The 24,492-nt window shown below is 44.9% G+C and overlaps 2 protein-coding genes across 3 annotated transcripts in view; one reads left to right on the forward strand and one right to left on the reverse strand.

Moving 5' to 3' along the window:
- TNNT1 (troponin T1, slow skeletal type) overlaps positions 1-24,492 on the reverse strand; it is a 504,690-nt gene that overhangs the window by 464,715 nt on the left and 15,483 nt on the right. The window lies entirely within an intron of this gene.
- The window catches only part of CACNG8 (calcium voltage-gated channel auxiliary subunit gamma 8), a 23,020-nt gene continuing 10,687 nt past the window's right edge, over positions 12,160-24,492 (forward strand). For both annotated transcript variants that reach the window (XM_066628628.1, XM_066628629.1), the window contains exons 1-2: positions 12,160-12,409; positions 23,698-23,781. In XM_066628628.1, coding sequence (XP_066484725.1) covers positions 12,187-12,409; positions 23,698-23,781 — 307 coding nt within the window. In that variant the 5' untranslated portion in view covers positions 12,160-12,186. The remainder of the gene's footprint in view (positions 12,410-23,697; positions 23,782-24,492) is intronic.

A 24,492-nucleotide genomic window follows, 5' to 3' on the forward strand; every position in this document is an offset into this window, starting at 1 on the left:
TCTGTTTTTTGACCATAACTTTTGATAGAAAGGAGATATTTCACTCTGGGTTTTGCATTGCATTCCGCTCAAAATTCTGCATCCAAAGGTATATAATATGATAGGGTTACTCCTAACCACCGCAATGTTAGCGTGTCATCCTCCCAGTGTGCGTCACCCCCCCGTGCACGTCACCCAGTGCGGCACGCACCCCCCCACACCTCTCTAGCGACGCCACTGGTCGGGAGGCAAGATGCAACATGACAAAAACCAGTAAGAGGCTCAGGGTGGATGGGAAAGTTTTTTTTAAGTGCCTGAAAAGCACGCTTTGGAGCTCTGCCTGCTGTTTGTTGCTTTATGTTGCTGGTCTCACTGACAGACAACAGGTGTCCAGGGCTCTCATGCATACTACCAGAAACCACTTCAAATACCATTGGTGGTACCCATATCACTGATTAAGAAAAGCTGTCCTAAGACATTGTGAGGATAATGAAATGCACAAATGTGTCCATTAAAAAGTGTTATTAATATGATTGGTAACAATGTGTACCCATATGGGTTCTAGGAGTATTAAAGGCATGACACAAACTAAGCAAGTGACACAGAGGCCAGCACAAGACAAACACACAATGGTAGACAATACACAAAAATACATCTAATGAAGCACACATCCACACACATCCGCGCAAGTGTCATGCAGTGCTGTAATGTAATGCACAATGACACACAGCATTACAAAGGTGGCAATTCATATGCAATCTGTCCTCCAGTGCGGAACCACTACACAGCCAGGGGCACATGCCATAACCAGGTCGGTGTGATATACAACACACCATACGACAGATGTATGCTTACTGGTGTGTCTCCAAAAACCCAGGGCACACCATATAACAATGCACAGTGTGGATGCAATGACAGACAGTGCAGACTTGTTCAGGAGAACACACAGAATCAGAACACACACACATACACACACATGATATAATGGTGTTCAAAAAACGCACAGTGCAATGTTACAAATGTCATACACCAGAATCTTTATTATATAATCATGGGAGACACTTTTGGGCAGGCAAGTGCACATCTTTGATTCTTACAAAAGTATAATTCCAGATTTCTACTGTGTGTGTGGTGTTTGTGCGATCACATGCACACGCGTGTAGGGAAGAAAACATGCACCACGATGGCTAGATACTCCAAGTGCATGTTTGTGAGAATCCTGGAGTGACACCCCTCCACAAGTCCCCAAGCTTGTTCATCTCACGCATTGACACACACCCTGCAGCTTACAACAATGCTTGAGCAATACATCCACACAACACATAGCAACCCATTCCCGTGATCCAGTGCATACACATAATGCCTAACAACGCTGTGGCATCACACAGCCCCCCCACCCCCCTTCCCTACACACACATATCCCAACCCCATATGCCTCTCCGTTCCTTTAACCAGCCTGTTTCATTTGCTGCTTCTTTTTTTTCTTCTTCGTCCAATGGTTTCTCCCAATGACATAATAACAGCATGCTAGCATCTCTCTCCTATACAGCAAAATAACCCTCGATATAAAACGCCATTTCGCAGAATCTTCTCTGGCTGGTGCCACCAACAACCCACTGCTGGGTGGGGGATAAAGAGAGAAGCCGTCTCTCACCTCCCCCAGTGTGTGACACCTTTGGAAGACAGACCTTTTATTGCAAGGTAAGCTTGCTACGTCTCAATATTCTTCCCCTGCTCTGCAAAAGATATATGTGCCAGGCTTTGGAGGGGTGGGGGTGGAATCTGCCTATGATTTACAAGATAAGGATTTTAATATCTGTGTCAAGATTCTCTCTCATGCATCAAGGAATAAACCTACAACTCTTGGTAGCTAGAATGATTTTCTAGTCGCAGGCACTGCCTTTTTTGTCTTTGCTTCAGGGAATGTCCACCTCCAGACCGCCTTTGCTAAACGTATATGCAACAGATCTATTGGAATGAATTTGCCTTGGCATCCTACTTCTGCCCCTTCTCCTTGGATTTCTTTCTTTCTGAATGACTGTGAATTTCTCTCTTCCCATTTATGGGTTCCACATACACACATGTTTGTGTGTGCGCAGGGGGAAAATAATAAATTGAAGGCAGATGAAATAAAATGACATGCCCATCAGATTACTGCATTGCTTTTCCTTTGCTTTTCTTGTGAGTCCCACAGGGCAGCTTTGAGAGATCAGGAAAAATGTACACACATTGGGAATGGCAGCATGGTTTGAGGAAGTGGGGGTTGGGGTGGATGAAATCTTCAATGATGCTGCGGGGTTTTGGCCTTACTGAAGAGAGCTGCCAGTAAGGAGCAGCTGTTGAATGAATGGGGAATTCAGCAGGAAGGACAAGGAAGAAATCAAGCAAAGGAGGAGATGCCCTAGTGTTAGGCTGAACTGTGCATGGCGCTGCCAGTAGGAAGCTGGGTCTTCCTGGCGTTTTGCATCCAGGCTAGAAGGAGAGCTATGCCTTAATACAAAGCAGGGAGCCACCAGCCACCTTCTGGAGTGCTGGGCTGCCACAATCAAGGCCTTATTTTGCAAAGGAACGGGGCACCCAACAAGTTGCCAACATCTGTCCAGGTTTTCAGGGTTCAGAATCATTGATCGCCTAGAGAGATTTTTTGATGAGGCACAGACACACACGTACACAGCAAACCTCTTAAATTGCAAAAGTACCTGGAAGGCAAGTGGAGTTAGAAGAGGGAGGAAGGGGAGCATTCTTGGCTTCTCTTTCTTTGGGTGAGGAGCACTGTCAGGTGGGCGAGAGTAAACGAGCAACTATGGATCAGGACTCTTCCGTTTTCTAGAAAAGGAGTGCAGTCTGGCGGCTTAGAGTGCTGGGAGCCAGAAAGTTCTGGGAGCCAGGACTTCCGAGTTCTCTTGGAAAGAAAGGGTGTACCGCGGTTTAGATGAAGCAAAGAAAAGGACCAAGCCTGTGGGGTCCTCTGTAAGGAGAGCTGCATCCAGCAGGTAAATGAAATTGCCAACCAGGATTTCTGGATTCTATCTGGATGGTTTGTTGTCCTGTTCAGAGGGCCTTGAATGTAGACACAGCTCCTTAAACTGTGTCTTAGTCTGAACTCAGCAATTCAAAGCTTATGTATATAAACTGAGGGCTGGAAGTGGCTTTTGAGCAGGGCAGGTACTGTGAATCTTGTTATAGCCGACATTGGGTAAAGAAAGAGAGAAAGCATAGGAAACTGTGAAAAATTTTGGTTGAGAAAGGCACTGGGGGATTACTTTAACTGTGAAATACTGCATTATATTTGTTTATCTGAAGTCCAAATGATTTTTACAAAATTCAGGTTTGGTTTCTTCATTTCTGTTCCTTGTTTCTGGCATGTGATAACTGTAAGCTGTCTTGAATAACTCCAATAAATCAGAATGTACATTAAATCATTATCATTAATAATGCTGATGATGATAATAGCAGTGGTGACTGGAGAGAGGTACAAAAGACATCTCCATTGCAAAAGGGGACAAAAAAAATCCCACATAGCCATAAGTCACTCATTCATTTCTAAGCAACTAGGGTGAGCCAGGACAATAAGGTCTGGTCTTTCTATCTTGCTTCCTTTCACTCCCAGCTCTTCCACATCATAAACGTATTCTATCAGCCCATCCCTCAACGTAACAGCTCATCTTGACCTACAACTTTTCATGTACTAAAAGCCTCCCTCGGCCTCTCAGAATCTCCTCTTCCCATTGTATCCATTCATATGTTTAGCCTTCTATCAATCCAGCCATTTCAAACTACACCATCCATTCATAAACTCACCTTTTATCTATCTATCTATCTATCTATCTATCTATCTATCTATCTATCTATCTATCTATCTATCTATCTATCTATCTATCTATCTATTCATTCACCTAACAACTTCTACCCAAACATATACTCATTTACTCATCTCCCAAAGGTTCCATCTGTCCTTCAAATTTCTCTTTTTCTGAAAGGCTCAAATCCAGATGCCAAACTGCTCTTTGAATTTTTTTTTTCTTTAGCTTTCTCAAGCAAAGTTCTCGCTTAGCAAACAAAATGGCTGAATGAATCGCATGAGACAGCTGAAAAAACTGAACAAAAGCGACCCAAATGAAAAATCACATTGGTTTGACCATATTGGTCAGGTCATGTCATGTCAGCAGCAGCTATCAGGCAAGTGAGACAAAGTCAGAAGACAAAAGAAGAAAGTCTTCAATGGTCTCGTTAAAAGAAAAAAACTCATTAAACAGCACAGGTATCTGAATACAGGGCACAAAATGAAAAGCTCTACCCCATCCATCCACCCACCCACCCACAACAGGTGCAAAATATAACCACACCAGTCTTGAAAACCTTCCATTGTTTTCATCATCCACAACAGTAAAAACAGCCCCCAAATCCACAAACCCTACTACTCAAATCCTTCCTGTTTTAGCCAAATCATGCTCCCCCATGATTGCCTTCTAGCAACACTAGCAAAGGGAGCCATCACAAAAAACAAACACTGTATGACAAACACTGAATGGTAGAGCCTTGGTTGATTGATGCCTCTCCCTCTCCTATTCATCTGCATGTCTACAAGTCAGTCTTCTCTAGGCCTCATTCAAGGCTCTTAAGAAAGGTTGGGAGTTGGCTTTGAAAACTAGTACCTGTACCATCATTTGGTAAGCACAGCAGTATCGATGGATAACATTAGGATGGATTACTTCCCACCCATGAGGGGCACTCTAGCAAACGAACAGACACTGCTGGGTTGGGGGCTACGAGCTACCCCTCTTGGATTTGTGGGTAGTTTAAATTTATGGGTGCAGCATGGAGCAGAAAATTGTAGAATAAATAGCAGGGACAGGACACTTGGGTTCCCTCTGAGGAAGGTACAAATTGAGTGTCTCTTTTTAGAACACATGGGTCAGGAGGACAGAATTTTTCAATTTTTAGGAGAGGAATGAAACAGAGAATCAGGGCCAAATGATGTTGCTGCAAGTATTTTCTTTTTTTAAATAGCATGTGCAGGGGAAGCATGTGGAACGGTGGGAAAATGTGGCAGGGGTAAAGGAACCTTAGAACTTTGCTTCATTCAAAAGCTGTACTTCTGATCCTGACTACATGGCCCCCATGAACTATTTACAATAGGAAAAACCTTCCATTGTCTACCAATAAGAGGTTTTTTCCTGTTGTAAATTGCGTGCAGGGAGCTGTGCAATTGCATTGGAAGTGGAGCGAGGCAAAATTCTAACTTCCCCTCTGTTGCTTCCCCCCCCCCCCATTCTGCACACATCTTCATGTGCAAATCAAAGCAAAAACAAAAAGAGGCCAACGTATTCTTAAAACAATGTGCTCGGCTATAAGGATCTTTGATAGAAGACTCTTATGGCCCAATCCTATCCCCCTCTCCCACTGGGATAGTTTGCGCTGCACCAGTGGAGGCTGCTTTATGGCAGCCACAAAGCAGCCTCAGCTGATGCATGCTGCAAGTCTGCTGGCAGGGAGACCAGAGCGGCCTCACATGCACCGGCAGATCCATGGAGACCTGCAGGAGCAGGTAAGCCTGTGGAAGGGGTTGAAGGGAGGTGGGGAGGGGGTTGAACAGGGTGGGGGTGGGTGGAACGAGGCTGGGTGGGCAGAACAGGGCGGTGACAAGGACTGGGAGGAGGGAGGATCAGGCCCAGGAGGAGGGCGGGATTGGCCGTGGCACAGGCTAATTTCTAACCCCCTCCCCAGGCCTGATTCACCTTCCCGGGGCAATGCAGACTTGCAATCGAGCCGGTGCACTTCCAAGTTGACCCACAGCAGCCGCTTGGGCTTACCCTGGGGCAAGGGAACAAATATCCCCTTACCCCTTGGAGACCTCCAGCAGCCGACAGTCCTCCAGGATACAGTGGTAGCTGTGTTGGTGCTGCTGCATTGCCGCACAGGGGTTGAGATAGAATTGGGCTGTTAGGCTGCAACCTTGTAGCCACTGACCTGGGAGCAAATCTCATCAAACCTGGTGAGAGCTACTTCTGAGTAGACGTGCCTAGGATTGGGCAAACTGGATCCTACCATCTTCTGCTAGTGGAAAGAAGAAAAAAAAATCTAACGTTCAAGGAGTGAGAGACAGACATGTTGCAGAGATGTAGATTTGTGAAAGCTGGAGGATGAGAGTCCTGGTTTCTCTGCAAAGGAAGTAGTGTCTGTCTAGCACCTTGCTTGCCACTGGTGGTTCTTCACAATATGACAAGTGGTAGTTGGCCCTATTGCCGTGGAACTTCATGACACTGCTCTACCTGGCCTGACCCTGCTAGATGTAGTGATGGCTGAAGCAGCCATCAAAGTGCATCAAAGTGTGACTGGGTGGTGACCTGGCCCTTCCAAAGAGACATAGTTTGGACAAGGGGAGAAGGAGGAGGCCAAGGAGGTGAAAGATTAGGAAGCTGGAGCAACAGAAGGAGTGGCTTCCTTGCAACAGGTACAATTGTAAGGTGTGTTGCCCAGTTCTTTAAAAATAAAACATTTTTGGCCCTGGTTTTGTCCTTGGCCCTTTTTGGTTTGGCCCTGGTAGCCAAACCAGGTACAAGAAGACCCCAATATTAGGGTCAGTCTTTGCAAGCCAATACATATATGGGTGCTAGTATTCAAAAATGGTCCGGGAAGACAAATCCAGAGATTGCCTCCATAAATAATGCTTAAATCTGTCTTTATAGATCTGGATCTGTAATCTGAATGAAAAATTACATTCACTAAAAACCTGTACATTGAATCGGAAAAGGGCTCTCACCACCTTTCTACCTTCCATTGACAATATTCAGAAGTGATACATATATCCCCAAATCTAAGGATATTCTTCATGCCACTTCTATAAAATGCCTTCACGGGAAAATACCTGGCCACCAAGACTTTCCTAGAGGGCAATAAGAGCGGATAGAGACCTAATGAGTTAAATATAAGTAGGCCAGGAATTAAGATTCATAGGTTCTTCTCTCAGATGGCGCCCTGGGGCTATTTGGACCTTGGGGGGGGGGAACTGTTCTTCATATTTCTCTATTTATCTTCTCCTGCATTTAAATAGACTGATAAAACAATAAGAAACTCCTTCTTATTGTTTCATAAACAATAAATGGCTTTTTCTTCTCCAGATGCGTATCCCACTCTCCCTTCCTTCACCCTTATTTATTTTAGGGAGCAATCCAAAAAAGGGCATGGCCCTTGCGCCAGCCTAGCACCTGTGCACCACAAAGAGAGCAGGGAGGCCAGCCAAAGCCCCACTGAGCCAGCGCGAAAGTAAGCCTGTGCCAGCCGAGCCAGTCCAGTGCAGGGGTCAGGGAGGTGTGGGGAGGGTGGGAAAGAGGTTGGCCCGTGGGCAAGCCACGGGTGAGCGGGGGGTGAGGTCAGATCCTATACCCGATCCTAGGCAACCCAGAGCAGCTTCGGGCTGTTCGGATCTGCGCCACCTCCTGAAGTGTAGCACCTTAGAGCTGCTGCAGTGTTACCTGGTGTAAGGGGAAGGAAATCCCCTTGCCCAGACTGAGCCACTACTGACCCCAACCCCACACTGGAAACAGGGCAAGCCAGCTAGCCTCCCTATTCCAGCGCAGGTTAGGATTGGGCTGCCCGTTCTATATTCTGCACTATTGTAAATGGAAATAAAAATAAGGTAGGGAGTTCCTAACTATAGGCCGGCTTCAGCCTAATCAATGCTTGCCAACATTTAACCATTCAAAAGCGAGTCTTTCAGGCTCTTTGCTATAGGACTGCTAACTCTGACTGAACCAATTCCTGGAGATTCCCCCCCCCCTCCACATGACATAATGACATTAAGCCTGTGAAAACCACCAAGACTGCTTCCAGTAGTCACCTGGAAATTGATGCTGATTCCTGGAGACTCCAGACTAATCCTGGAGAGTTGGCAGCCCGACTCTCTGCCTCCTCTTATCTCCATGGTGACACCTAGGAAACCAGAGTATTTTAATGTTTGAATTCATTCATATAATGATATTAAAGTTGCCAACCCTTCGAGTGACATGTTCTGGTACCTAGGCAGGGCTTGGGAGAGGGACCCACTCACTCTGGGGGTAGATTCAGAGGACAACTGGACTAAAGCCAGGAGGTGGAGCCCCGTGAGTTTTGGTGGGCCCGGGAGCACAGTTTCACGGTGTTTGGTGGATCCAGGAGCATGGAAGCCCCACAGTTTTGGATTGGGCCAGGAAAGAGCCTAGTGCAAAAGCTAGGAAACAAGTGTCAGTGAGGGTAAGGGTCATTCTTGCCCCTGGCTTTTCTGACAACTGACCCCAAAGTCTCCCCTGCATCCCGAGCCAGATGAGTGTCTCTCCCCCTTCCCCGGCCAGTGACAACCCTACGTTATATTCTTAAGTCCATGCTAAAGCAAAAACATGAAGAAGCCTCTGCCTCGTATGCTTCAAGCCTGGGGAGATTTTATCTTCTTTTGTTTTTAAATTCAGAGTGTGGTTACTGAGTGAGGCTTCCTGTACGGTTTCCATTTGTTTGCTAGCAGGGCCAAACCTCACTCTATATTGGAGCTCTGTGACTGGCACTCCTAGCAAAACCTTTTCATTTTCTAAAAGCAGCTGTGGGGCAGAGGGGGCTGTTGTGGCTCTAGGGGGGTTACATTGCCTTAACATGTGCTGGTACATTTCCCCATCTATAGCTAATAACAACTGGGGTGTGGATTTTGGATCAGGGCCATGACACAGAGCACTGATTCTCAAGCCTTTTAGCACGGGGACCCACTTTTTAACATGACACGGGACCCATCTAAACTTTACGAGACTTTTTCAAAAGGTGATCTAGAAATAAATTTTTTTATTTATTTACAAGTAATATTTATTTATTTGTTTGCAAAAAATGCCAAATTGATCCAGTTCTCATAATGAGGCAACCATAACGAATAGCTTCAAGGCTTGGAGGGGCTTAGTTATGTGCCCAGCCTTCACCTGACCCCCCCCCCACTACCTGACACTGACTTGCGCATATCATAGCTCATGCACATGCATACATGCATACACATGAACACTAAAGCCCCTTGTGGTACTCAGTGTGCCATTTCACACACTGGGGGTGCTGGGGGTGCATACAGGCATATCTTGATAACCTTTTGAAGGCCAATTAGGTTTTTCTAGCATATGTTTAAACGCAAGAACAAATGTTCTCCTGGTTTAGAAACGGATGGAAGGCTTGCAGCATACAGAAAGTGGAACAGAACTTTCAGCAATGGGCGGTAGTTAGTACAGTGCGTAGTCAATGGGGACTTGGACAGAAATTTTTGGTATGAGAAATGAATTAATTGGTATAAGAACATAAGAACAGCCCCACTGGATCAGGCCAAAGGCCCATCTAGTCCAGCTTCCTGTATCTCACAGCGGCCCACCAAATGCCCCAGGGAGCACACCAGATAACAAGAGACCTGCAAGGCTTTCTGGGAATTGTAGTTAAGAACATAAGAACAGCCCCACTGGATCAGGCCATAGGCCCATCTAGTCCAGCTTCCTGTATCTCACAGCGGCCCACCAAATGCCCCAGGGAGCACACCAGATAACAAGAGACCTCATCCTGGTGCCCTCCCTTGCATCTGGCATTCTGACATAGCCCATTTCTAAGATCAGGAGGTTGCGCATACACATCATGGCTTGTACCCCGTAATGGATTTTTCCTCCAGAAACTTGTCCAATCCCCTTTTAAAGGCGTCCAGGCCAGTTGCCATCACCACATCCTGTGGCAAGGAGTTCCACAGACCGACCACACGCTGAGTAAAGAAATATTGTATGACAAATGAATTAATTAATTTTTTCATCTATGGTCTGTTGGAAGTGTATAATCATTGCAAGCCTACATTTATGTGGAAGCCAAATACAGCTACCCTGGGCAAATTCTGTCACCATAAGTTCAGGCATAAGTTCAGCTTGTTATGGTGACTTGGTCACTTGGTAAAAGCATTTAGCGCATTCTTAGAGACACACTCATATCTGGACTCCCTGCATATGAAGAATGAAATAGCCCCAACGGATACAATACTCTATTACTCAGTTTACAACTCTGGTAAATAGTAAATGTATTGTGTAAGTGCCCGGAGTCTCTCTGTCAGGTCTCCCAGGCCCAGAAGGTGGTCAGAATATGGCGGCAGGGCCTACCACCATCTCCACCTACCTCCTGCCCTGCTGTCTCCTCTGCCACGGTGCTGGGTTGGCAACGTGCCGGTGCTGGGCTGGCATGCGTCGCTCAGGATCAGGCCCTTACTCACCAAGGTTGTTGTAAGGACAAGAAGGCAATTCATGTGAAGTGCTCTGAACATTTGAAAGCATTCTCCCAGTGCTTAAATATTATTATCTAGTTTTCTCTGAGAAACTTTCAGGTCAGAAATTTTTGACTCTGAAAATGTTCAGATTTTACTTTTGAAATTTAACTTTGAAGGGTATGCAAAAAATATACCGCCACCGAGGCCCAGTTTGTTTTTAAAAAAATTCTATATAAGACAATCTTGTGTTGGCAACCTTCAGTCTCGAAAGACTATGGTATCGCGCTCTGAAAGGTGGTTCTAGAACAGCGTCTAGTGTGGCTGAAAAGGCCAATTCGGGAGTGACAATCCCTTCCACACTGGGAGCAAGTGCAGTCTGTCCCTGGTCTGTCTCCCTGGCTATGGGCCTTCCTTCTTTGCCTCTTAGCCTCAGACTGTTGGCCAAGTGTCTCTTCAAACTGGGAAAGGCCATGCTGCACTTCCTGCCTCCAAGCGGGCCGCTCAGAGGCCAGGGTTTATAAGACAATATTCATCTGAATTTCTGTAAACAAATCTAAGTTGGGGAATTTGCTTGACAATCCCCCCTCCCAAATTTATTATAGCTCTGGACCATAGTAGAATAGTACTGAGAGGCCATCAAACTCAGGATCTTCAAGTAGAGTGTTCATATTTCATCTAAGAACTAAAACGATTGTGATCAACACAGGGCATGCGGGAGTGGGATATCAACTCTTTCCCTATGCATGCATTTTTTTAATCTCAGCTCTTTCTTTTTCTCTTCCTTTGTCCAGAAACCATATAGTCACACAGCTAGCTGGCTTCCATGTCAAGTTGAGTCAGGGAGACTAAGTGATCCCTGTGAACCAACGTGTGCCTAAAACTGAACAGCAGCAGCTGGAACTGAAGGCTGTCCAAACTCAGAGGAACTCCCTGGAAAGAAAAGCAGAACAGGCAAGCAAAGAAAAATAAAGAAGTAATCCAAGTGGCATTAAAGAGAAGAAAGTGAGAACATTTCTGCAAATCCCAGAAAACATCTCTGAAGCTCAGAGAATAAATTTGGTTAGAAGACAACAGTTTATCAAGAAAATATCTGTGAATATTCTAAGTGCTTCATAGGACTTCTGAAAGTTCATCAGTGGTCGTCCAGAAGTTTCACAAAAACAATCTGGAGGCCATCCAGAATTTTTCTCTGCAGGTCCCTCATAGCTCTCGAGACATAATCCAATAGCCTCTTGTAGGTTTCCAGAAATCTCTAGTACGTATCTAGATTTTTCATAGCAGCTTTCTAGTAGTACACTTGTAGATGCCCAGAAGCTATCCTGAAGTAGCCTTCCAGTGGTTTTCAACAGCTCTTCAGGATTTGCACGTCAATAATCTACAACCTCTCCAGATATTTCCCCCTAGCTATTCCTGCCATTCCAATCGGCTATCAAACCTTTGTCTTCACTACTATCTTCCATCAAACCTTTCCAGTAGCTATCTAAAATTTCTTCTTAAATCATTCATATGCATCCCTAAAATCTTCAGCCATTCTCCAGAAATTCCCCAGGAGTTTCTTACAGCTTCTCTGAAAACTTATGTTAGTCCATTTAGACTTTTTTCTGCTAAAATCTGAAGAGAGGGCTTCCAAGACAACATAATATTCCAGAAACAATCCAGAAAAATACACCAAAGTTCTTCAGATATTCCCAGGAAATTTGAAAGAACTCTTAAGACAACCTTCCTAGCCTGTCCCTATACCCAGGCTCCATCCACCTATTAAGCTAGATTTTTAAACGGTACTCCTGGTGTCATATCTCAAAAGCTCTTGTGTTCCAGATTCTGCTTGCTGGAAGAGGAAGCCAGCCACAAAAATAAAGGTATCCATCAGCTGGGTTCCTTGAAAACATCACTGCCACTGCTTGCACCTGTCACTGCAGGTCTTGTTTTCTGCCGCCAAGCTGGAGTCACTTAAGCGTTGGAATGAGGAAAGGATGGTCTGGTGTGAAAAAGGTGTCCAGATCCTACTCACCACCGTGGGAGCCTTTGCAGCCTTCGGCCTCATGATCATTGCGATCGGCACAGACTACTGGCTGTACGCCCGTGCCTTCATCTGCAATACCACAAACATCTCAACTGAGGAAACTCCCCAGAAGGACAAGAAGGATCCTGGGGGGCTCACCCATTCAGGCCTCTGGAGGATATGTTGCTTAGAAGGTGAGGAACCCAGTCCATATAAATCCATTCAATAAACCTGTGTAAATCCATTCACATTCATTTCTGGGATATGATGCTGTCAGGGTTGTCCAGGAACCTGAACGGCTGTGCGGGGTGGTGAACACAACAGTAGTAACCCAACGAGGTATAACACCAAATTGGAGTAAATAATGGCAAAGATGAGGTGGAAGTTTTAACAGGAGAATTCACCCAATAGGCCAAAAGGCTGGAAACCTAAGGCCAGCCAAGGCTTAGTAGACAGCAGCTCTGCCTGACTGCCTGACTAAGTTCCTTCTGTGCTGCATGCTTTTCCACAATCCACTAGAATCAGAATTAAAACGATGGTTCCACACAGCATTTAATATAGTGCTATATTAACCAGCCATGTCTGCCCCAATGGCCAAAACCTTCTCTAGTGCTTACTCAGAAGAAAGTCCCATTCAGCAAAGCTCAGCTGTTTCCATTAGCTGGTTCCTTGCAGCAATGCATCTAATTGCTTCCAGCTCCGTATGGTAGCAGGTATTACTGATGAACTGCCTCATGATTAGGCAGTGCCTGTTCTGGGACGGGGGGGGGGGAGGGGGGAGAGAGACGAGGCTGGCTTTACTTACTGTTTTCTTCCAATTGTTTTTCTTCTTTTTACAAAATTGAAGAATAGCACAATCTTGCCGTTTTAAAACTAGGAAAAGAGACACCTTTGAAGTGGTGGTGGTTTAGTGGTGGCTAAACACAGGAGGAGACCAGCAGTCCCTGTTCACCCCAGTATAGCATCTTTTCCAGTAGCCATTGGCTGATGTCTCTCATGTGTCTTTTTTCAGATTGTGAACCCATTTGGGACAGGGAGCACTGTATTATTTCTTTGCTATGTAAACCACTTTTGAAAACTTTTTCTTCTGGAAAAGCAGTATAATGAAGATAATAATCCCCCCATGGGACACTACCTTGTAGCGGTGGTGGGGCTTGCGTGCTTCAGTGAGGCTGAGGGCTAATCTGGACAGGGACACCCATACCAGATAGGCCTCTGCTGAGAAGCCAGACTAAATGTGTCCCAAAACCATTCCTAGCATGGTGCAAAACATAAGAACATAAGAACAGCCCCACTGGATCAGGCCATAGGCCCATCTAGTCCAGCTTCCTGTATCTCACAGCGGCCCACCAAATGCCCCAGGGAGCACACCAGATAACAAGTGACCTGCAAGGCCTCCTGGGAATTGTAGTTTAAGAACATAAGAACAGCCCCACTGGGTCAGGCCATAGGCCCATCTAGTCCAGCTTCCTGTATCTCACAGCGGCCCACCAAATGCCCCAGGGAGCACACCAGATAACAAGAGACCTCATCCTGGTGCCCTCCCTTGCATCTGGCCTTCTGACATAGCCCATTTCTAAAATCAGGAGGTTGCACATACACATCATGGCTTGTAACCCATAATGCATTTTTCCTCCAGAAACTTGTCCAATCCCCTTTTAAAGGCATCCAGGCCAGACATAAGAACATAAGAACATAAGAACATAAGAACAGTCCCACTGGATCAGGCCATAGGCCCATCTAGTCCAGCTTCCTGTATCTCACAGCGGCCCACCAAATGCCCCAGGGAGCACACCAGATAACAAGAGACCTCATCCTGGTGCCCTCCCTTGCATCTGGCATTCTGACATAACCCATTTCTAAAATCAGGAGGTTGCGCATACACATCATGGCTTGTACCCCGTAATGGATTTTTCCTCCAGAAACTTGACCAATCCCCTTTTAAAGGCGTCTAGGCTAGACGCCAGCACCACATCCTGTGGCAAGGAGTTCCACAGACCGACCACACGCTGAGTAAAGAAATATTTTCTTTTGTCTGTCTAACCCGCCCAACACTCAATTTTAGTGGATGTCCCCTGGTTCTGGTATTATGTGAGAGTGTAAAAAGCATCTCCCTATCCACTCTGTCCATCCCCTGCACAATTTTGTATGTCTCAATCATGTCCCCCCTCAGGTGTCTCTTTTCTAGGCTGAAGAGGCCCAAACGCCGTAGCCTTTCCTCATAAGGAAGGTGCCCCAGCCCCGTAATCATCTTAGTCGCTTTCTTTTGCACCTTCTATTCCGGCTCAGTTGTTGCCTGATTTGGAAAAGAACCATGTCAGAAGCTAATGTCCCTGGACCTTTGGTGGAAAATGGGCTATAGGGCACAGGTACTTCTGTTGTGCAACCAGGACAGAGGCCTGAAATGTTACTAGAAGTAGGGACAACCAGGTTGTTGAGCAACCAGGGCCAACCTGACCAACAAACAACCAAGAAATGAACATCAAAGAAAGCGGTCAAAAGAAGAAGACAAAAACATTATCATTATCAATGGGAATTTGAGTCTAGACAAGAGTTTCTCAACCCACTCCACCCACTGGTGGTCATGACCTGATGTGCAGTGGGGTCACGAGCTGATGTATTGAGGAATGACCTGATGCTCCTTGTAGCATCACAACTGGGAACATTCAGAGCAGAGTTTCTCAAACTGTGGGTTGGGACCCACTAGGTGGGTCGCAAACCAATTTCAGGAAGGTCCCCCATTCAATATTTTAATATATTGGACTTGATGCCACCATGGTATGTGACTGCATTTGGGGAAATGTTACAGATCGGGACTTTGAACAGGTTACTATGGCCATGCTTTTAACAATGATAGTCAATGGGACTTACCTCAGGGAAGTGTGGGTAGGATCACAGCCCAGGATTGTTAAAATTCTTCCTGCTTGATTATGTCACTTCTGGTCATGAAATCAATTCTGGTGGGTCCTGACATTCTAAAAAGTGGGTCCCAGTGCTAAAAATTTGAGAACCACTGCCTCAGAGGCCTCTTTCAGGTCATGCCAGGTTGGCAACCCACTCCATTGGCCTCTACAGGCCCCAGAATACTCTGCGGAAGCAGCCAGATGCAACTTCCGATTTGACAGGAAGCTGCTTCCGTTGCTTCCTTGGGGCATTCTGGTGCTCACAGAGGCCAGAGGAGTGGGTTGCTGGCCTGGCACAATCTGGAAGAGGCCTCCAGGAGTTCCCAATAAGGCACTGTGATGCTACAAGGAGCATGGGGTCGCACATTAGGCCACAATCCACCACAGAGTATGAAGTGGGTCACAGCACTAAAAAGTTTGGGAACTGCTGGTCTTGAGTGAGGATATCAGAGTGAGGATATCTGAAGCAAATGTATGAAATATGGAAACAAAAGTGTCCGAATTCCACCAACACAGAACAGTGATTAGCAGACCAGTGTCAATTTATTATGAGAAACAACATTTTTACAACCATAGAATTGGAAGAATTACAACACAACAGCCAGTTTGAAGTGAGAAATGATGCACCTCCAGTAGCTATCAGCAATGAAGAACAAGAAAATCAAGGAAAAGAAAAAGTTAATATTGATGCCCCATTGCAGTTCCAAAATCAGCTTACTGCTCAACAAGAACTGAAAGTAAAAGTATTAGAACACATCAACACCAATCTGTTGCCTGTCCTCAGAAGAACTTGCAAAAAAAATTAAAGATATTAACACAGAAGCTGAAGCAATTCCAACAGCCAACATAACTGAAACAAATCAGCTGATATACATGCTGCTGCTAGAACAACAATTGAACCTGGGATTGATGATGATGATGATGATGATACAGGTATTTCTATACCGCCTTTCTTGGTCCTCAGATTTCTCCTTAGACTTTATTCAAGGTGGTTTACATAGGCAGGCAATTTAAATCCCCGTAGGGATTTTTACAATTTGAAAGAAGGTTTCTATCTTTCAAGAAACCACAACATTCAGATGTTTCTGATCTGGTTTCACATTCTGGCCTCCATCCTCCCATGCTCAGAGCAGATGGAATAGCTCGCTCAGCTTGTCAGCTGCTTCAAGGTCGCACAGTGCCGGTGGCCTCGAACTGGCGACCTTCGGATGTTATCTTCAGGCAAATGGAGGCTCAACCCTCTAGACCAGACCTCCTGCCCAATAAAAGATCAATAATAACTACATGAAAAAATCAAGTTGGCAAAAAAGACTAAAACAAAAGCAATGTCATTCAGATATAAGTGCCTTAAAGAAAATGGAGCAGGGCAAATTTAGGAATGCTAAAACAAAAACAAACCTTAGGAAGAAATACAAACTAGATGCAAAAAAGAAACCATAGCCCAAGTTCTGGAAGAATTGAAGCAAAGGATAATTGCAATATCCCAGAAGGTCAACAGATTCAGTGGCAGGATCTAGCAATATAAACAACATTTTCAATTTCAAACCAATCAAACACAATTCTATAAAATATCATTAGAGCAGTGTTTCTCAAACTGTGGGTCGGACCCACAAGGTGGGTCGTGAGCCAATTTCAGGTGGATCCCCATTCATTTCAATATTTTATTTTTAGTCTATCAGACTTGATGCTACCACGGTATGTGACTGCATTTGGGAAAAGGTTACAAATCTGTACTTTGAACAGGCTACTATGTATATGCTTTTCACAATGATAGTCAATGGGCCTTACTCCTGGGTAAGTGTGAGTAGGATAACAGCCTAAGGCTGCAATCATAACCACACTTTCCTAAGCCCCATTGAACAAAATAGGACTTACTTATGGGTACACCTGGTCTACTAAGTCTACTCAGAAGTAAGTCCTATTTTGTTCAATGGGGCTTACTCTCAGGAAAGTGTGTTTCGGATTGCAGCCTAGGATTGTTAAAAATTTTCCTGCTTGATGATGTCACTTCTGGTCATGACATCCACTTCTGGTGAGTCCTGACCAATTCTCATTCAAAAGAGTGGGTCCCAGTGCTAAGAGTTTGAGAACTGCTGCATGAGAGGGCGCTGAAAGAATTTAAGTGAGACCAAAGAAGCAGCAATTGCATTCTGAAAAGTCCTTTGGGAAGATTCAAAATTATACAATAAAAATGCTAATTGGATTAAAGATGTAGAAACAAAATTGAAAAGTAAACAAATGGAAGATCTAACTAATAACAATAGAGAGTTTGCAAGAACAACAACAACAAAATAAAGAACTGGACAGCTCCTGTAAGGGACGAAGTACATGGCTACTGGCTGAAGAATCTAACAAGCTTTCATCCCTGCCAAGCACAACAACTCAAAGAAATAATTCAACATCTTGCAGCTGAAGATTAGTTGACAACTGGCAGGACATTTCTCATTCTATAGAACAGGGGTCTCTAAACTTTTCAGTCAAAGGGCCGCATCAAATATCTGGCACAGTGCTAAGGGCCAGAAAAAAAATGAAATATAAAATTTAAATAAATACATTAGAGATGGAACTTAGATGAATTAATAAATGAATGGGCTCAAATGCCCAGGATTTCTCCAAGCATGAACACAGCCCAAGAAATAAAGCACACACACTTAAATGAACCCCCACCCCACCCCACAAGCACAACTCTGGTTGTGTTTGGTCAACTGGGCCAGAGGCTCTCAGGGGATCAGAGGCTGGCTGCTGGCTGGATAGAGGCTCTCCGTGGGCCACATCTGGCCCCCAAGCCTGGGTTTGAAGACCCCTGCTATAGAATAAAGAGAAAGAAGTAGTGCCAGCAACTTCCACCCAATAACCTGTCTGCCAATAACTTTCAAACTATTGACAGGGATGATTGCTGATTCAATTCAATATTATTTGCAACTCAATGCCATTCTGTCACCTGACCAAAAAGGAATCTACCACAAATCTCAGAAGCAAAAGGAATCAGCAAGACAAAAGATTAGCTTCGAATCCACAAGGATTCTACAAAATTGTGAGAGGTGGAAAACCAGCTTAACTGTTGCTTGGATTGATTACAAAAAAGTTTTTTTGGGACCCAGTCCTATCCATTTTCTGTGCTGGTAGAGCACACACTTCACCAGCATGCACGGTCGCAAGAGCGCCATAAAATTCTTTGTGACAGCATTCGTTCCAGAAGCACCAGTGGGAAGCCTTCCCACTGGCACCAGCACTCACATGGATGCTGGCTAAAGCAGGTACATCTGATGCAGGGGCAGGAGATGGGATGGAATAGAGTGGAAGATGGTGGCAGTGGGGGTGGAGTGGGCAGATCAGGCCCAGGAGGTGGGCAGGATTGGTAGCACCAGCGTCTACCATCTCCTATCCCCCTTCCCAGGCCTGATCCACCAACACAGATCAATGCTGACTTGCACCAGCGATATAGCTGATGCGGGTCCAGGTTGACTCATTGCTGTTGCTGGGACTTACCCAAGGGCAAGGGGACAAATGACCTCTTACCTCAAGGAGACCTCCAGCAGCCAAAATCCCCCTGTGGAATGTGGTCTACTGCATCACATCATGAAAATTTACACTGCATTGGGCTGTGAGATTCACTCCCTCATGTCTGGGTTTTGAGAATTTTAGAAATGATTGGAATCAGTAAAAGCATAACAACATTCACTAAGGCTGCAATGAGCAGTCTCAACACCAGACTGGATGGAGAGGAAATTGGAAAAGTCCAGGTCAAGAGAGCTCTTTTTAAAGAGCACTACAAATATCTTGGAATTTTAGAAGTGGATAACATCAGGAATGACCAGGTTAAAAAAAATGCAACAGAATGTTACCAATGAATTAAAAAAGATTTTACAGACAAAAATGGTGGAAAAAAATAGAGCAATTAATACTTGGGCTGTCCCAGATCTATACTATACTATACTACTACTACTACTACTACTACTAATAATAATAATAATAATAAACAACTTTATTTGTATCCCGCCCTTCTCCCTAAAAGGGACCCAGGGCGGCTCACAACATATAAAAACAGTTTTAAAAGCATAATTTAACAAGATAAAAACATATTAAAAACACATTAACAGAGGCCATAAAAACAGTAGTCAGTATAAAGTCAGAATAAAAAGAGCATAAAACAGCAAGTCATAGAGGAATCCAGCCTGTAAAAAGAAACTAAAAGATGTATAAAAAAGTTAAAAAGGCCATAGAATCAGAAGGCTTGTTTAAAGAGCAGGATCTTCAGGCCTTGCCAAAAAAACTCAAGAGAGGGAACCATTCTCAAGTCAAGAGGAAGGGAGTTCCACAACGTTGGTGCCACTACTGAGAAGGCCCTATTTCTTGCCGCCGCCCCACGAACCTCCTTGGGCATATACTGCTGCTGGCATTATTTATTGGACTCATGCAGGATTGAAAGTAATTGGCAGAAAGACTCAGAAGATTTTGACAATGCATCATTCCCAACATTCGAGAAGTGATGTTGATAGGCTTTACCTACCAAGAAAATCAGGTGGAAGAGGTCTTTTACAAGGGAAACAAAGAGTTGAGGAAGAAAAACAAGCACTGAATGATTACATCAAGAGCCAAGAAGGACTACTTGTTGAAGTCTCTAAAGGTAACCTATTGAAAGTGACAGAAAGTAGACTACAAAAAGGCTGAGGTTCAAACATGTCTAGATAACTGAAAAGGAAAACAACTTCATGGGCAATTTTGAAAGACATCGACAATAAAATTGATAAAGAAAACTCCTGGAAACGGCTGCAGAATGGACGCTTGAAGAAAGAAATGGAAAGCTTCATCCTAGCTGCACAGGGTGCTTGAAATTAATATCAAAGCAGATTCAGAAGACCTGTGCCAACAGCAAATGTTGACTTTGTAAGATTAAAAATGAAACAGTTGACTATCTGGTCGGTGCCTGTAGTAAGATTTCCCAAATGAACTATGAGGGACATCATGATAGAGCTGCAGCTATGGTTCACTGAAGTTTTTGCAAGCAGTACAATTTACCTGCACACCAAAATTCCTGGGATCATAAACCTGCTACCTCAGTGATAAAATCACTGAGAACAACCAAGCAAAAATTATTTGGGACTTCAGATTACAGACAGATAAACATCTAGAACACAATACACTGGACAGAACAGTAGCTGACAAAAAGAAAAATCAAGTAGGGACAATTGATATTGCAATCCCAGTTGACAGTAGAATTGAAGAACACAAGAAGATCACAAAATATTAAGACATGCAAGTAGAACTTGGGCGTCTCTGGAAAGAAGAAGGTCACTATGGTACCAATTGTCCTTGGAGCCCTTGGAGCAGTGCTTAGAAGTCTGAAGAAACACCTTGACATTCTTGGTCTTGAGCAAATTATGCTAAGCTCCAGAAACCACATTGCTCAAGAATCCTACAGCAATTATCTCTGTGATTTCCAGGATCTTGGCTAGACCTCAAATTTCAGACTATAACCAGGCCAACATAGGCTGTGGTGGTGGTGGTTGTGATGATGATGATGATGATGATGATGATGATGATGATAGGAAAAATTAATGGAAAGAAACCACAGTCTCCCACAATGGGAAAGGAACACTAATTAATTGGCAGTTCAGTCAGAAGCCACAAGAACAAAGCTTCTGAACAAAGGCCTTCTACCACTTTGCCAGCCAAAACCTGACTGATTAGGATGCTTTCATGCTAATCATTTTCTCTGCACTAAACATCATTTGTTCACTCAGGTGTTCTGGAGAATCCAGGTGATGTCATTGCCATGATCAATGGCAAACCATTGCATTCCAGTATGACCTGGTCTGTGCAATGTTACTGACATCCTGTAAGGCCATCCTTTATATAGCCTGGCTATTGACTCATCTGGCACTGAGAAGTAGCCTGTGACACAGATGGGGTTGGTGTTGGCGATGCCCTGCTTTTCCACACTACACATCCTGAACATATTGCTCTGCCACAGAGACCAGTAGTTTGGGAGAGGACTAAAGTCAGTTCCTCATTGCCAACTTCCCTGCCAAGCTGATGGACAAGGTTGTAACCTTTATTGGCTGTTTGCTGCTCTGCAGATATGTACAGTCAGTTCTTGCTATGCACTAGGGCAGTGTTTTTCAATGTTTGTCCTCCCCTGTACCACTTCACATGGTCCAACTATCTGAAGTACCATTGGACTTACCTGCAGGGCTTCTGCTTCCCCTGGCCACTTCAAAGACTCTGCACTGGTCACAGGTGCCATTTTAAAGGTCCCTATTGCCTTTGGAAGGTCTCTACTAAACTCAGGAAGCCAGCAAAGACCCCCCAGAGGCAGCAGGGACTTTCAAAATGATGCCTGCGACCAGCATGCAGCCCTTTGAAATGCCTGTGGGAAACTTCAGCAGCTTCCTACAGGCATTTCAGAGGGCTGCGTGCTGGTCATGGGCACCATTTTGAACATCTCTGCTGCATTCCGGAAGCCTGCAGAGACATTTGGAAGGCAGCAGAGATGTTCAGCTTGCGGATAGGTGAGGGCAGTATCATGGAAAATGCAAGATAGGTAGAAATCCTGCCCCTCACAGACATGCAAACTTGTGAGTAGTGAATTTGCTTATGAAGAGAAATGACTGCATTGGGATATGGCCTTCCCCCATTACTTTTCAACAGCAGCAATTTGCCTTTTTCTTTTTCAACGTTCATTCAGCACTAAAGCACAGATGCACACATCTGTAAAAACTCATATAAACATAAAGAGCACATGTTCAAACAGTTTTTGCTCAGGGTTGCCATGACTGGGGCACTGATGTGTGATTGGCTCGTTTTTGCCATGAAGATGGGCACTTTGCAATGGGGAATATAGTGTTATAATACATGTTGTGTGGAACCATGGTAACAGACCCTCTTCCAGTTGATTGCAGAGGAGTTGAAGGGCCTGAGCCTACTCATCACAGCTGCTGGGGAAAAAAACAGGCAAGTAGATCAGTGTAAGGGTAGAGCCAGAAGTGCAGTGTTTAAGAACATAAGCTCCACAGCATCACATCAAACATGCCTCTAGTCCCAAATCTTGCTTCCCACACTGGCCAAGATGCTCCCTGGTCATATGCAGGGCATGAAAGCACTAGCCATCTTCCACTATTGCCCCCTCAGCCACTGTTCAGTGGTCCACTGTGACTGCCATTATTATTATTATTATTATTATTATTATTATTATTATTATTATTATTATTGTTGTTGTTGTTGTTGTTGTTGTTGTTGTTGTTGTTGTTGTTGTTGTTGTTGGCATCCTTCAGTCTCGAAAGACCATGGTGTCACGCTCTGAATGGTGGTTCTGGAACAGAGTGTCCTCTCCAGTGCGCAAAGCCTGGGTAAAGTAGGTATGGAGGATAGGCTGTTACCCATGCAGCAAATCCCCCCTCTCCATGTCACTGAAATGGTCCAATGGAAAGGCAGAGGCCAATACGGTTGGTTCCAGCGGCGTCGCAGGAGTTGCCAGAACGTGACTGTGTTCAGCCATGAACTGCCTCAGGGACTCCGGCTCCGGATTTTGCCTCGAGGCTGACTCCTGAAGCCTTTTCCACAACTGGATGTAGCCACAAGGCAGTGGAGGTTTGGGATCAGAGCTTTCCTTCTCTCAGATGAGCTGCCTTCCCAGGCTGACGAGTCCCATCTACCCGGTGGCTGTTTAGTCGCCTCTTACGACAAGTACAGCCAAACTGAGGGCCTATTCTTATCCCCAGCCCCCAGGGGAATTATTATTATTATTATTGTTGTTGTTGTTGTTGTTGTTTATATACTGCTTTTCAACTAAAAGTTCACAAAGCGGTTTGCAGAGAAAAATCAAATAACTAAATGGCTCCCTGTCCCAAAAGGGCTCACAATCTAAAAAGATGCAAAAAGAACACCAGCAGACAACCACTTGAAAAGACACTGCTGGGGTGAGGTGGGCCAGTTACTCTCCCCCTGCTAAAAAGAGGAGCAGCCACTTGAAAAAGTGCCTCTTACCCAATTAGCAGGCCATGGAGGTTTCATACAGCCATCACAATGATACATCTCTAGTCCTCCAATTGGTCTGATCTCCTTTAAAAGCTAGCTGAGCTTTAGTGACCACCACCACAGTGCCTTGGAGCATTAAGATTTAGGCACCATTTCAGCATCAACAGATGCTGGCAACTGCACTGGCATTACAACTACACTGTTGCCTTACGGGAGGCCCATCAGAATGGACAATGTTGGTAACCAACCAACATCAGAGCCTTAAAGAGGGTTCCTTCTAGTGCCCTAGTCTTTCGAGACTGAAGGTTGCCAACCAGTGCCCAAGCCACAATGTATCCTGGATGGCATGTTGCGTGGTTGGCATTTAGTTGTGGGGCCAGAGGGCTCTGGTCAGCGTGGCTGCTTCAGACTGACCTGAGATGTTGGAAGGGTTTGGGGAATCAGTAGGGCACACTGTGCTACAGAAAGTCTATCACAGGGAGTAATTGCTGGGAGCGACATCAAAATACTCCTTCAAGCTAGAGCTGTGCTTACCGGACTACAGTATTTGGCATGTCAGCCATCTCTCTCTTTCTTTCTCTCTCTCTCTCTCTCTGTTTCAGGACTGAAGCGAGGGGTTTGTGTGAAAATCAACCACTTTCCAGAGGACACCGACTATGATCACGACAGTGCAGAATACCTCCTACGTATGTATAAATAGGGGGTTTATTCATTCCCATTCCTTGGCCTCAGCAGTAATGTGTCTCCACTGTTCTCTGTAACCAGGGGAAACAGAATTTAAAGTCAGCCGAATCTCAGTGTCAAAGGTTGCTGGGACTGTAATATAGAACCAGCTCTCAGGTTTAAGGGGGGGAGGGTAGCAAAGGGGATGATACCCTGGTTTTTCCCTGCAGGGTAGTGGCAGGGAGGGGATGTTATATGAGATGGCATTGTTCTCTGTGCTGGGATTCCCTGGAGTGTGCTATATTGAATACACTTGGGAATTATCTTCAAATTCTAATGATAACAGCGGGATGAATGAAGGACTGGATGGCGAGTAATAACCCCAAACCCTTTTCCAAGTAAGATGGAGGCACTCATGATGGAAGGCTCACACAAGCAGGGAGAAGGTGTTCAACATGTTCTAGACCAGGGGTGTCCAAAGTTTTTGGCTGGAGGGCCACATCATCTCTCTGACACTGTGTCAGGGGCCGGGGGGGGGGGGGGAAGAATTAATTTACATTTAAAATTTGAATAAATTTGCTTAAGTTTACATAAATGAATATATTAAAGATGAACTTATATGAATGAATGAAGGTCTTGCAATAGCTCAAGGCCTATAGAAGGCCTTGCACAAAGCAAGGCTGGCCTTTCCTTTGCTGCCTCTGCTGCATCACAGACATGAAACAGCAAGCAGT

This window comes from Tiliqua scincoides, chromosome 5, assembly GCF_035046505.1.
Source record: "Tiliqua scincoides isolate rTilSci1 chromosome 5, rTilSci1.hap2, whole genome shotgun sequence".
Lineage (NCBI taxonomy): Eukaryota > Metazoa > Chordata > Lepidosauria > Squamata > Scincidae > Tiliqua > Tiliqua scincoides.